This window comes from Python bivittatus, unplaced genomic scaffold, assembly GCF_059951505.1.
Source record: "Python bivittatus isolate LINGU-HERP-01145 unplaced genomic scaffold, Pbiv_v1 ctg000480_np1212, whole genome shotgun sequence".
NCBI classification, from domain to species: domain Eukaryota; kingdom Metazoa; phylum Chordata; class Lepidosauria; order Squamata; family Pythonidae; genus Python; species Python bivittatus.
This window is the reverse complement of record NW_028277075.1, coordinates 75,427,404-75,439,463: the sequence shown is the minus strand read 5'-3', so window position 1 is coordinate 75,439,463 and position 12,060 is coordinate 75,427,404. Positions and strand designations below refer to the sequence as shown.

General features: G+C 42.2%; 1 protein-coding gene across 2 annotated transcripts in view; it reads right to left on the bottom strand.

Annotated features, from left to right (window-relative positions):
• Positions 1-9,943, bottom strand: part of ABCB6 (ATP binding cassette subfamily B member 6 (LAN blood group)) — a 40,482-nt gene extending 30,539 nt beyond the window's left edge. The window contains exons 1-3 of one of the 2 annotated variants that reach the window (XM_007419806.3): positions 9,819-9,943; positions 7,361-7,892; positions 4,134-4,271 (exon numbers count right to left, since the gene is read on the bottom strand). In XM_007419806.3, the coding sequence (XP_007419868.2) occupies positions 4,134-4,271; positions 7,361-7,876 (654 nt within the window). In that variant the 5' untranslated portion in view covers positions 7,877-7,892; positions 9,819-9,943. Of the gene's footprint in view, positions 1-4,133; positions 4,272-7,360; positions 7,893-9,497; positions 9,731-9,818 lie in introns of those variants that run through there. The other variant, XM_088146352.1, reaches the window with a different exon arrangement.
• Between the last annotated feature and the right edge of the window lie 2,117 nt (positions 9,944-12,060).

The following is a 12,060-nucleotide window of genomic DNA, read 5'->3' as shown; positions in this document are numbered from 1 at the left end:
TTTGAAAGTAGCTTATTTGAAACTAACCATAGCTCAATCTTTAATAAATTGCTACAGCAAAAGATATAACAAACCATAATTATCTAAAAGCAGAGGCTCCCAAACACCTACTCCCAGCCAGGGGGGAGCACGTGAGCTTGAAGTTCATTAAATTTTCTTTTTCATTGTGTGTGTCATAGTTTAGTGCAGACGTGGACGACTGTTTGCAGGCCAGGGGTTTTGTGTGGGTCCAGGGGCTGCAGTGGAGAGGTATATAAAGCAAATAAGTGGGATTAGCTTTTTCCTTGTTTCTGGAGTAGATTTTTTTCCCTTGTAATGGGGTTCTTATTTTAAAACCATGTTAAGCCTATTATTATAGGGCTTACGCTACAGGTTTTCTATCACATGTGGCCCTGTAGCCACAAACTGCCTGATTCTCTTTTGGTATCATATCCAAACATAGCTTTTGACTTGGCTATTTCCAGATCTGACTGTATGGTGTGGAATCTTTCTTAATCCTGGGAAAGGCTGTAGTTCAGTGGAAAAGGTCACTTGTATGCAGAAGGTCCCATGTTAAATCCCAGCATCTCCAGGTAGGTCTGAAATCCCAGAGACCTGTTGCCAATTAGTCTAGAGCAGTGTTTCTCAACCTTGGCAACTCTAAGATGTGTGGACTTCAACTCCCAGAATTCCCCAGCCAGTGATGTGGGCTGGGGGAATTCTGGGAGTTGAAGTCCACACATCTTAGAGTTGCCACTGAAGTCTTTAAAGTGTACTTTTAGACATTAAGAACTTGGCATTGAATTGTAGGAGTTACAAACTTTTTTTTTTTAAGGCAGCTGTTGGTCTCAGGTATTCTTATTATTAAAAACAATGGAAGTACAGTATCAACTGGAATAGACCTGAGGTCTAATTTAACACTGTGGCCATATTTATACATAGGAGTAGGATTCTCAGCTTATACCACAGAGAAGTATGCAGAATGTTAACTTTTCTTCCCTCTTCCTGTTTATATATATGGATAAAACAAATCAGATTAAAGTTTGCTGTGACATCCAATCCTAGCATCCTGCTTTGTTGGGTCCAAACAAGCTAGCAAACAATGGTTTCAGGTAATTTTGTTTGTTTTCAACATGCTATGCAGACTCAGTAAATTGTAATGTATTTAGTAACAGTTAAGCATACCATGAGTTGGTCTGATACCTAAATCAGGACAATGTTTATTGCTAACACTGCCCTATTTTTCGATAGCACAACACTTCCCAGGGACTGTTTGTGACCTGCAGGGATATTGCAACCAATATGGAGTGAAGCTGGAGTTGGAAGAGAGAAAGTGTTGTGGATTGCATCAACAGAGTTAGGGTGTGGCACCAGGTTTTTATTGTTTTATTTTTAATTTTTTGGTATGAAACTGTTTTTATATTATGGTTGTGAGCTTCCCAGAATTCTGGTTCTAAGATGGGCAGCCATACAATGTTATTTATGTTATGTTATGTTATGTTATTTATGTAATTTATGTTTTAAATAAATAAATAAACTGATCCCTGGTTCAGTTCCAAAATAACAATAAAAGTATTTTCTCCCCAAAATCTTAGAAATTCATCAAATTTTGCAAGATTTCAGAGTCCTTGAATCTTATGGGATTTTCATGTTCTTGCCCAAGACTTCATGAGATTGCAATAAGAGTTGTGAGACTTTGAACATTTTATTTAATAAAATTTAAATTTGGAATCTCACAGGCACCATCTGAGGAAGAGGTCTCATGTACTATGCTTTTGAGCACTACCATGGTTTTGAGGACCATGTAGTAGTCTGCATTAAGGATAATGTAGAGAACTATTGATACAACATAATAACTTTTCCCTTTCTTGGATTTTTTTATCAACCTATGAGATGGGAGGAGTGAATAGGCTTCATGAACTAATGCATTTTTCATAACCATCCAGGATAAACTTGGCTTATTTTTATGTAAAACTACAATCTCAATTTCTACCTGTGGCCAATTAGATGCCCTGGAAAGCTAAAACAGGATATGTCTTTCTCTAGATAACTGTAAAACAGCAATAGAGTAGTACCACATATATGTTTCATAGAAACAATGACAGGGAACAGCAGTTGGTGGTTGAGCAGGTATCTGGTATCATGGGAAGACAATGCAATTTTATTTTTTTTTAAATGAACATTACTTTTACTTGTAAAATCATGCAAATAAGAAAGTCTGTTTGATTTGTATAAATTATACTGATGTCATAACTCCGTTTGATTTAAAAAATGTTGATTATACTAAAATGTAAGTTCAGCAAATTATAAATCAAGGAAAAACCCATACAACACTCTGCTGAAGTTCATTCACATCTTCTAGGGTTATTTTATTTTTTATCCTCAGATAGAAATAATATTAAAAATATATCAGAACTGGGAAAATTTGTAGCATTCTGTTTTAGCTACCTTTACAAAAGGAAACAATCTGCTAAATTTGTCTATAACATTGGCTTTATCAACAGAATGGAAGGGAAACTCTACCTGCTGCTGGATTTCAACTCTCATAATCTCTAAGCACTGGTCTATACCGTAGTAAGATTTTACCAGGTCTAAAACTCCGTATCACAAAAATAATATTATATAGCACTCTTCTTTCCAGAGGGAGTCCCATAATACATTTCAATGTGTTCTACAAATATTATCACAGGACCGAACCAGACATGTATCTGTTCTTAAAGCATGTTTTATCATGTTTAATATCAAATTATCATATTAAAACATGCTTATTAAAAACATGTTTACCTATAAAGCATAGAGAGACCCTACATTTAAAATAGCATGAATATGTGGAAGACAGGAATGATCCCTTCCTTCCCAACCATACCTTAGCACCTTTAAACCATTTTTCCCAGTGTAGCACAAATACTAGAAGTAAAGTGGATTGGTGTAAATCATTTCAAAATATCTGAATGTATCAAGGGATAGGGACCAAACCCTGATTTTGCTTCTTTCCAGAGTGCATTCATTTGATATGAAATCTAGATATCACATTGCTCCAACTCTGCAGATAAATGGATATTTATCAGATAGACATATGCATTACAAACTCAGCATTCATACTTCCTACAAGAGTCTTGAGGACCTACAGGCATTATCCCCAGCCTTCTCTCATTAAGCCTGGCCACTTTCTGAATAGTACATACAAAAGAGCTGCTGGAAGATTAGCCACTAAGTTTGGCTTAGAGCCACTGGATTAGCCTCATAGCATGTTCGTATCACAACAGACTTATACTTTTTCCTCAGCCTGTTATGTGTCTTAAATTTTTCTTCCTCTTTAAAGTCCTGGCATCTCTGATACAATACAATAGTGGAGGTTCCTGTAGAGCTGAATGATTCTGAGAAATTCAGCAGGTGCTGCTTCATCATGGGTACCGTTTGTACGTCATGGTAAGGGATGAATTGATTTTTATTCTAACAAACCCTGATTTAAAGCCCTTGAGCTTTCCATAGTGGGACAAGGCTGAAGAATCCACATAGTTTCCCCAAGCTTCCTTTTGTTTTTCAGAGTTTCAGTCAGAAGTCCTCATTGGCTCATTGGAGGAACAGGCACCCTCCAGATGCATTAAACTAAACTCTCATAAAACCCATCAATGTAGATAAGAGGATGATGGGAATTGTAGGCCCAGGTTGTCTAACTCTGTATTACAGGAACCATAAGTATCTCTACTGTTCCCTTTGTTCTTTGAGGCTCTGGATTTCTGCCTTTTGATCTGTCAGTATATGAGGTTGGAGATCTTGGGAAAAGGTAACATTGGAAGCTGCTTTGGAGATACCTTGGCATCACCCATAATATATGCTTTATCTCTGATTGTGCCCTAAGCCCAATTCCACTTCTGGCAAGATTTTCTATGGCCAGTTCATTGCCATTTTCAGAATGGCACCTCCCTCTCAAAACCTACTGCTGGCAGATGGAAGGGGGAAAAAAAGAGGACTATTAAGAGTAGGGCTGTGCAGCACTTTATCACAGGTACTTTAAGGAGTTGCCAAGGGGAGCTACATTTGGACCCCCACATGCTCCGAAGCACTTCTTATCTTCAAATCTGAAGCACTGCACAGCTCTAGCAAACAAACACAGAACAAGATTTATCCTGGACAGGAAAAAAGAAACTCACCTGGCTGTTTTCCACATCACGCTCATCTTCATTAATTAGAAGCATGTAGGGCTTTCGGGGCAGCCCTGGGGCCTTGATCCCCAAAACGAAGAGGGTGAAGGTGCTGATGTAACGCAGGAACCACAGGCTGAATTGGACCTGGGGGAGTGGATCTCAGGTCAGTGGCAATCTTCAGCAGCAGCTTCCCTTCAAACCTCCCCCCCGCCCCAAATGGCTACAAATCACGCAGTGCTTCTTCTCCAACACCCCACAGTCAAAAAGAGGAGAAGCTGGAATTTCATTGGCCAAACATAAACTCTAAAGCACTCAACCAAAGACTGGTACAACAAAGCAATGGTCAAATCACTGGAAATGCTAGTTTGTTAATACTGTAGCCAAGAATAATGAGAACTGCATTAGTTACAAAAAGCCCCCACATTTTTTGTAGCAAATCCCAAAGGCAGTCCCTCCCAGTAGCTTTAGGGAGCATTTAGTGGCAATCCTGACCCTGAGGCACTCCATTCCACTACCTGGTGGAAAGTGCTTCCTGTTGCTCCTTGACGCCTCTTCCTGTCCCATAAGGCCTGCAATTGCAGCTCAGGGGCTCTAGGGGAGCTCAGTCATGTGACCGAGCGAGCAGGGCAAGAGAAGGGATCAGGGGCGGGAGAGGCTAGCTTTTACACGTGGGCTGTGACACAGGTGGGGGGACGAGACTCCAGGGACCCTCTCACTGGCAGTTTGCTCTCCAGTGACAACCTGTGCAGGCCAAATATTAATACAGTACAGGGAGTCCCTGGGTTAAGAACACCCGGTTTAAGGACGACCCATAGTTAAGAATGGAGCCTGCTGTAGCAAAATTTGAGTTAAATAAGTAATGATTTGCATTAAATACACAATCGTTCGAGTAAGTTATACAATACTACTTATACGGTATTATACAATAATACTGTTCTGGCTTACATACAAATTTGACTTAAGGACAGACCTTGGGAACGGAACTTGTTCCTAGCCTGGGGACTACCTGTACTGTACTGCTGCTGCTTCTCCTTGGCTACTTCTTGTACTAGGGTATCCTTAACTTACAGCGACCATACTTTCTTTATTTCAGAAAGCTGTCCTTTAGACTTACTGAATTTAAATATTTATTTTCTTGGTTTTGCTCTTGAATTTTCCTTTGTAAAGCAAAGTTATAAACATAAACCATTTCTTTTCTCCTTATGAACCTCTTCAGATTTGCCCCTTTCTCAGGTTTGTTCTTTATTTTTTTCCAAGAAAATATGGTCACTGTACCTTAACCTCACACAATATGTAACAGGATAAGAAGCCAACAGCTGCTACTCCAGCTCTACCAGCCCTTATAAATTTATGGGGGACCCACCAGAGCTAGTTAGGCCCAAGTTCCCACACTTTTAAGGTGGCCGTATGGAGTGGCATAGCTGTACAGTATGGAGTGGCATAGCTGCCTACTCAGAGAAACAAGCCTAAGGTTGGCCTTCAGTAGTAATTCAAATACTGTAGGCAGCTTAGTAACAGATGCAAGTTACAAGGAGAAGACCCTGTGACCCTCCAGACATTCTTGGACTCCAACTCCCCACCATCTCTGATAACACTAATGCTATAATGTATTGACAGCCAGATTGTGAACCCGATATAAAGTGTTTAGTTTGTGATGTGCAGTAAACAGCAGAGGTCACAAACATGGGAAGGAAGCGATGAGCAACTCATTAATAAACCAGAGTTGCTTTTAAGAACGTGCGGTACAGATGGAATCACATCCTGTCTGGTTTTTCAGGTTTTAGGGCCAGGCAACTTGATCTTCAGAGAGATCCCCTTTTGCCTCACAGTATTTCTAGAGGGGAGGAGGATGCAGGCCCTCATCTCTTGTATATTTTTGTCAGTACAAAGAAATGAGAACTCAACTTGTGGGTAGACCTGCTTGGATAGGGAATTTGCATAGTCTCTTCCCCTTCTATCAGCATGTAAATAAGAAAGTGGCCTGCCCTCCTTGCCCTCATGTGAAACTGTTAATCAACAATGATTCAGCAAAAACATGTTGCCATGAGCAAGCTGAAAGAGAGAAAAGGGCAAGCAATGGCTTACACCAGCAGAAACTTCTTGCAGATTCACTCAATGTTAGCCCAATTCTAGCCTAATTCACTCAATTCTAGCCCCTCTTCCTCTTTAATTTCTTTTCTATAAAATTTCAGCTTATAAGTAATCTCTCATAATTCTCAAACTTAAAAAAAGAGAGTATCTGTCTCATGTATAGGATGGCTTCAATTGCCTGGCAGGTCAAAAGTCCCCACTAGCTGAAAAGGGGGGGAAAAAAACCTATCTCCCCCCCCATATTAATTGTAATACAATTAAAATGAGCTCCACACCAAAGTTGGCATTTATATTACCGACAATGGCTTGTATATTTAAGGCAGCCTGTGGGACATAATATCAACATGTCTCAATCAACATGTCTCCATACCAAATAATTTCTGATTTTTCTGTCTTCATTTGAACTTTAAAGTTATGAAGCCTTGTCTATTGAAAATATGGCAACTCAGTTCTACCTACATCCAGGAAGGATCAAATGAGGCTCAAGTAAGCAACTCATTATTGACTAAAAAAAAATTATTCTACTTTCAGAATAGAAGGTTACTATTTGTTCAATATAATTGATATTAGTGCACTTAGTGCTGCACGTTAAATCAATTTTTTGACTACTAACATGAACATGAGATCCAGTTTGGTCTAGTGGTGAAGGCACCAGGCTAGAAAGCAGGAGATGGTGAGTTCTAGGCATGAAAGCCGGCTGGGTGACTTTGGGCCAGTCACTCTCTCTCACCCCAACTCACCTCACAGGATGGTTGTTGTGGGGAAAATAGGAGGAGGATTGACTACTAGGTATGTTCTCTGCCTTGAGTCACTTATAAAAAAAATAATAAAGGTGGGATAAAAAATCTAAAAAAAAAAAACTGATTCAGATGGGCTGGGTTCATACATTTACTGAGTCACAGCTTGAATCATGTTTTATTGAAAAGCCTTAAGGCTTAGTTCACACATAAGGCCAAGTTATAAATTAATAGTAGAGAACATATGTTTTCCAAGATGAATAGCTTCCAACACTCTTTGCCACTGGCCCCTGCTTTAAGTCATGCTGTACAAGGCACAAAAGTTAGGCTCACTTACTGCCAGAGAAACTGTACCATCTTCCTACACCACAACATCCCCATGACCTTATCGCTGAGTCATCCTACCTTTTGGCTGGTGTCTTTTAATCCCCACCACCAGAGTGGGCTGTTCCAGGAGATGAAGGCCATATTCTCAAAAGCAAAAGCTAGAGCCCAGTAGAGGAGAAGGGTTGCTCCATGGCCTCTGATCCGATCCTGCACCATCACCCTGGTGCGTTCTAGGTGCAGCAGCCCAATTGAGGTGGCCCAGCTCATGGCTGACAAGCAGGCATTCAGCACCATATATCCATTCAGTTCTTGCACACCCAGCACTTGCCACAGGAAAGTGCAGAAGGGCATCAGGGTGAGGAACAGAGACACCAAAATTTGGGTATAGTACAGGCGGGAGCGAGGGATATACTTTGGCTCCATGGTGCGGCTGAACTGAGCATAACAGGTATACTGTAGGGCACCCAATAGGAGACAGACACTGAAGAGCACTGCAGGCACCAGCGTGAAGTAGAAGCAGGGGGACAGCCCCTCTTGAGCCCATGCCTGTGCCAGGGACTCATTTCCCTCACAATAGCTGTGTAACATCACCATCTTGGTGGGTGAGAAGCTGCAGAGACACCAATAAAAGAAACAGAGGGAGAAATTAGGAAACAAATTCAGACACATCACATAGAACTCCAACCCCACTGGCATGCCAAATTCTCTCCAACTTGTAACAGAAATGCAGATGTGAATTTTATTTCATTTATTCATTACTTATAGTTATACACCACCCACCTCCCAAGACTCCAGGTAATTTACAATAATAGGATTAAAAATCAAACTATAATTTAAAAAGCACAACCCTCAGCAACTGCCAACAAAAATAAGGCAGCAGCCCCGTCACCCCAAAATCACATCATGGGCGCAGCTATATTGGCATATAAATCTATACAGCCATGTGGCTGTCTACATTTGCTTTAGATGCTATCTTATTTTTTTATTATATCAACATCATCATCATCATCTTTAGGTATTCTGTATGTATTGACCAGGCTCAAATGATCTTACTTCAGACACATTATGAGAAGACCTAGCTTTCTGGAGAAGATTCTAATGTTGGGAAAGATGGAAGAAAAGAGAAGAGGATGACCAGCAGCAAGGTGGATGGACTCAATTACAGTGGTGATGGGAGCACCGTTGGAAGACCTGAAGTACCAGGTTAGGGACAGGTCATCACGGAAAAGATCTACCCATGTGGTCATTAAGAGTCGACAGAGGCTTGATGGCGCACAATCAAGGCTATGTGTATGATCCCCAACCTGCAATAGAGGCCAAGCCACTGAGGAATTTTGAGAGATGTAGTCTCAAGACATTTGGTGAGCACCTGGTGGGAAGAACTTCTGGGAACTGCAGAAAGTGCTTCTGTTATTGAACAGGAAAGAAATATTCTTTATAAACTTGTGTGGGTGTTGCTTTGGAGTAGACAGGAACTATATTGTGCTACCGGGGGTCAGGAAGCTTGTCTTCTGCATCTCTTTTGACTTCTCACTGACCTCAAGAGGCTAGATTTCCCATTGCCTGAATTTCTTGCCCAATTAGGATTCTGCTGTTTTGCCTCACTATCCTCTTTTCAGGGTCAGAAACATGATCTCTGCTGCTGCTGCTGCTGCTGACAAGACTGATATTTTTATGCCTTCCTGAGTGCCTATCTAGGTTTTACTCCTCCCCCGTTGTTTCACTGTGTCCTTTCAGACGACATTTAAATCGTACTTGAATGTTATGTTATGACTACACTCTGCACGGGGTTTGCGGGCAACGCGCACACCAGCGCTGTGCAGTTTTCCTCAAGGCTATCCCCACAACAGCCATCAGCTGTTTCTCCAAGGGTTGTGAACTTTCACAGAGAAAATGGTGACTCGACCAAGGACGCTCCCGGGAACTCAAGGCTGAGCCTAACAGCGGGAGCTCTAGCCCAGGCCACGTGGGTTATGGTGACAGGCGCAGGACTCCCCGCACGCCGCCTTCCAGGCTTGCAGTAGCTGTCTGACCAGCGTTTTCAATCCAGTCTGGTGCTCTTCCACCGGATTAGGGGAAAAAACCCTCGGCACTAGGCGGAGCAGAGGGAAATGGCACGAGGCTCCGCATCCCTATCGCAGCGATGATCCGCTGTGCTCCATCTCCCATTATCCACAGCCATGACTGGCTTATCTGAGAGTACTCTACCCGATACCTTGTGTGGATCCCGCAATCGCCAGAAAGGGCTGGCGTGGAATCTGCTGAGAACGCAAAGGATCAACCGAGGGAGGGCCGTGCGGGGAGTCGGAGGCGAGGGTCTCCGGCCAGCTGTACAGATGGAAAGGCTGCCCCTCGGCGCGGTGCCGCAGATGGGTCGCGCGTCGTCCAGGCGCAGTGAGAATTTAGGGATTGCTCCGCGAAGAGGCGACCCGACCATTCACCTCGCCCCGTCCTGCTAGCCGGCAGAGGGACTCGGACGCTTCTGCTTTAGCCCATCCAGCCCCAGCCCCAGCCCCAGTGATTTTCAAATGCCTACCGGGTAACGTCCACTTGCTTGCGCGAGTGCCGTCCGGTGCAGCGCGTCTCCGCAGCGCAGCAGAAGCCGCGGCAGGCTGTGCGGGCTTCTCTCGGGCCTAAACACCGCCCACGTACAGTTCTTGCTAGCGGACTCCCCCTGGGTCTTAGCTGCCGCCCTTTCTCTCCTCAAACCAACCATCTGAGGATTCCGCGCGCTGTTTCATTTTTGTTGCTTTTCGACTGAAAATGAGTGGTCGGTGAAAAGCATGAAAGCAAATCCTACCCCCAGTTTTAATAATGGGCCAGTTCCGGCACCTGCCTGCCCCCTTCCCGTTGCTCCATAATAAAAAAAACAAGCACGTCAAATTTTAAGAAACAGAGCACGGTTTAATGGCCAGAGTTAGCACGATCTAGAGAATTTAGCGTATTCAGGCATGAGTTGCATTGAACTCAGACTTATTCCATAAAGTAAACGTTCATAGCAGCACAAGTTTAAACTGTGGAAACCGTGTTTAAGTTCAAGGTGGTTATGAAGGTAAAATGGGATTACATCTGCGTGCCAGGCTGAGATCATTGGTGGAAGGTGAAAATATTTATATGATTCATGCCCAGCTGCTATATACTGTTCATTACTTAATTGAGCCAAGGGCCCAATTTCAGCTCTGAAATACTGATGAAATAAAATAACATTTACATCTGAACATACAGTGAGGGTAGGGATACCACATATTGGCTGCAAACAGGGATGTTTGTAGGGTATGGTAAACAAATTCAGGATGGCAGCCATTAACAGCATGATTGAAACTTTGCCCATTTTTTAATGTGTGTTGCACACACGGTACACATCAAAAGTAGGCAAAGCTTTGATTACATCATCACAGCTGCCATCTTGACTTTTTTTACCATGCCCTGAGAACAACCCTGGCTGCAAGTAATCCAGATCACCACTAGATAGCAGCAAAGAGACACTGAAACTTCCTCCCCTTGCTTCCATCTGGTAATCAACCAGACTTTTGAAACCTAGTTAAGCATGCTTAGGGGAAGGACATTTTAAGAGGCAGAATGTGCTGTATTATGCGTCTAACCATCCCAGAGGATAATGTCTAATTCTATACATTTGGACTTTTAAGGAAGAAGAAATAAAAGATGACTTAATTTGTCCTGCTATACACCAAAAGGAGAGAGCTAGCCTAGGTTGTCATTTTCAGTCAACTACATAGCTGGAAATGTCTGAAAAAGCAGCAAAAGGATCCTTGCCTTCTACAAGGAATCCTATGGCGCTATCTACTATGGAATCCCCCAACTGTTTGAATCTCTTAATACTAACAGCCTGTAGATACGTGTCAATGAAACTTGTATCACAAAAACCTCTTCAGTTTTGACTTTCTTCCAGAGATGGTGAACTTTGGATAAGTGGTGGCACTTCTGAAAATTCTGTTGGATCTGGGGTGTGCACATGTAACATGGGCTTCAGCCTCAGAGGGCTCAATATTTATAGGGGTTCCCCCCTTACAAATAAGGTTTGTAAATCTTGGTTTAGAGATAACAATGCTAATTTTAACAGGAAGAATGAGCATATTACAAGTTCATTTTTTGAATGCCCATTATATGAAAATAGGCTCATCTTGTATTTCAACCCAGCAACTAAAATAGTTATGTTGGTTTGATGAACATCAAGATCCTTGGCTTGATTTGCAGGATATGTCTCATAAGCGTATTGGTGTATTGCATACTGCTCCCAGTTCGTGCTCTGTGGCATCCATGGCATCCATAGTTTGTACTCTCTCTCTATGATTTGCTCTGAAGAGGTGTAGAAACAAAAACAAAAAGGCACCCCAAAAAGCAAAAAAAGAGGGCACAGTTTTGGATGCCCCTTCCCCAGTGATTTCATTATGTCACTAGACATAATCCTGTGCATTTCAGAGGCTGGGTAGGGGGAAAGAAGTCATAATGCCCAGCAGCTTAGAAAATCTTTTTTCCAAACTTTAAGGAATTTGTATTTTCATCCCAGAAGGGAATATCTGATCCACATATCATACTCCATAATTCCAGAAACAAAGGCAGAGCAAAAAACTGAAAGGTGTAAGTACCTCTATACCCCCACCCTCACCCCACTAAATAATCACATTCCTTTGTTTCTACCACCAGGCCCTATTAGGACTTGTTCCCAAAGTTATTCTAAATATTCAGATTAGGTACAGAGCTGGAAATTAGGGCTAATATTCAATTCTAATGTATCCCCATGGTGTGCAGTTATTATG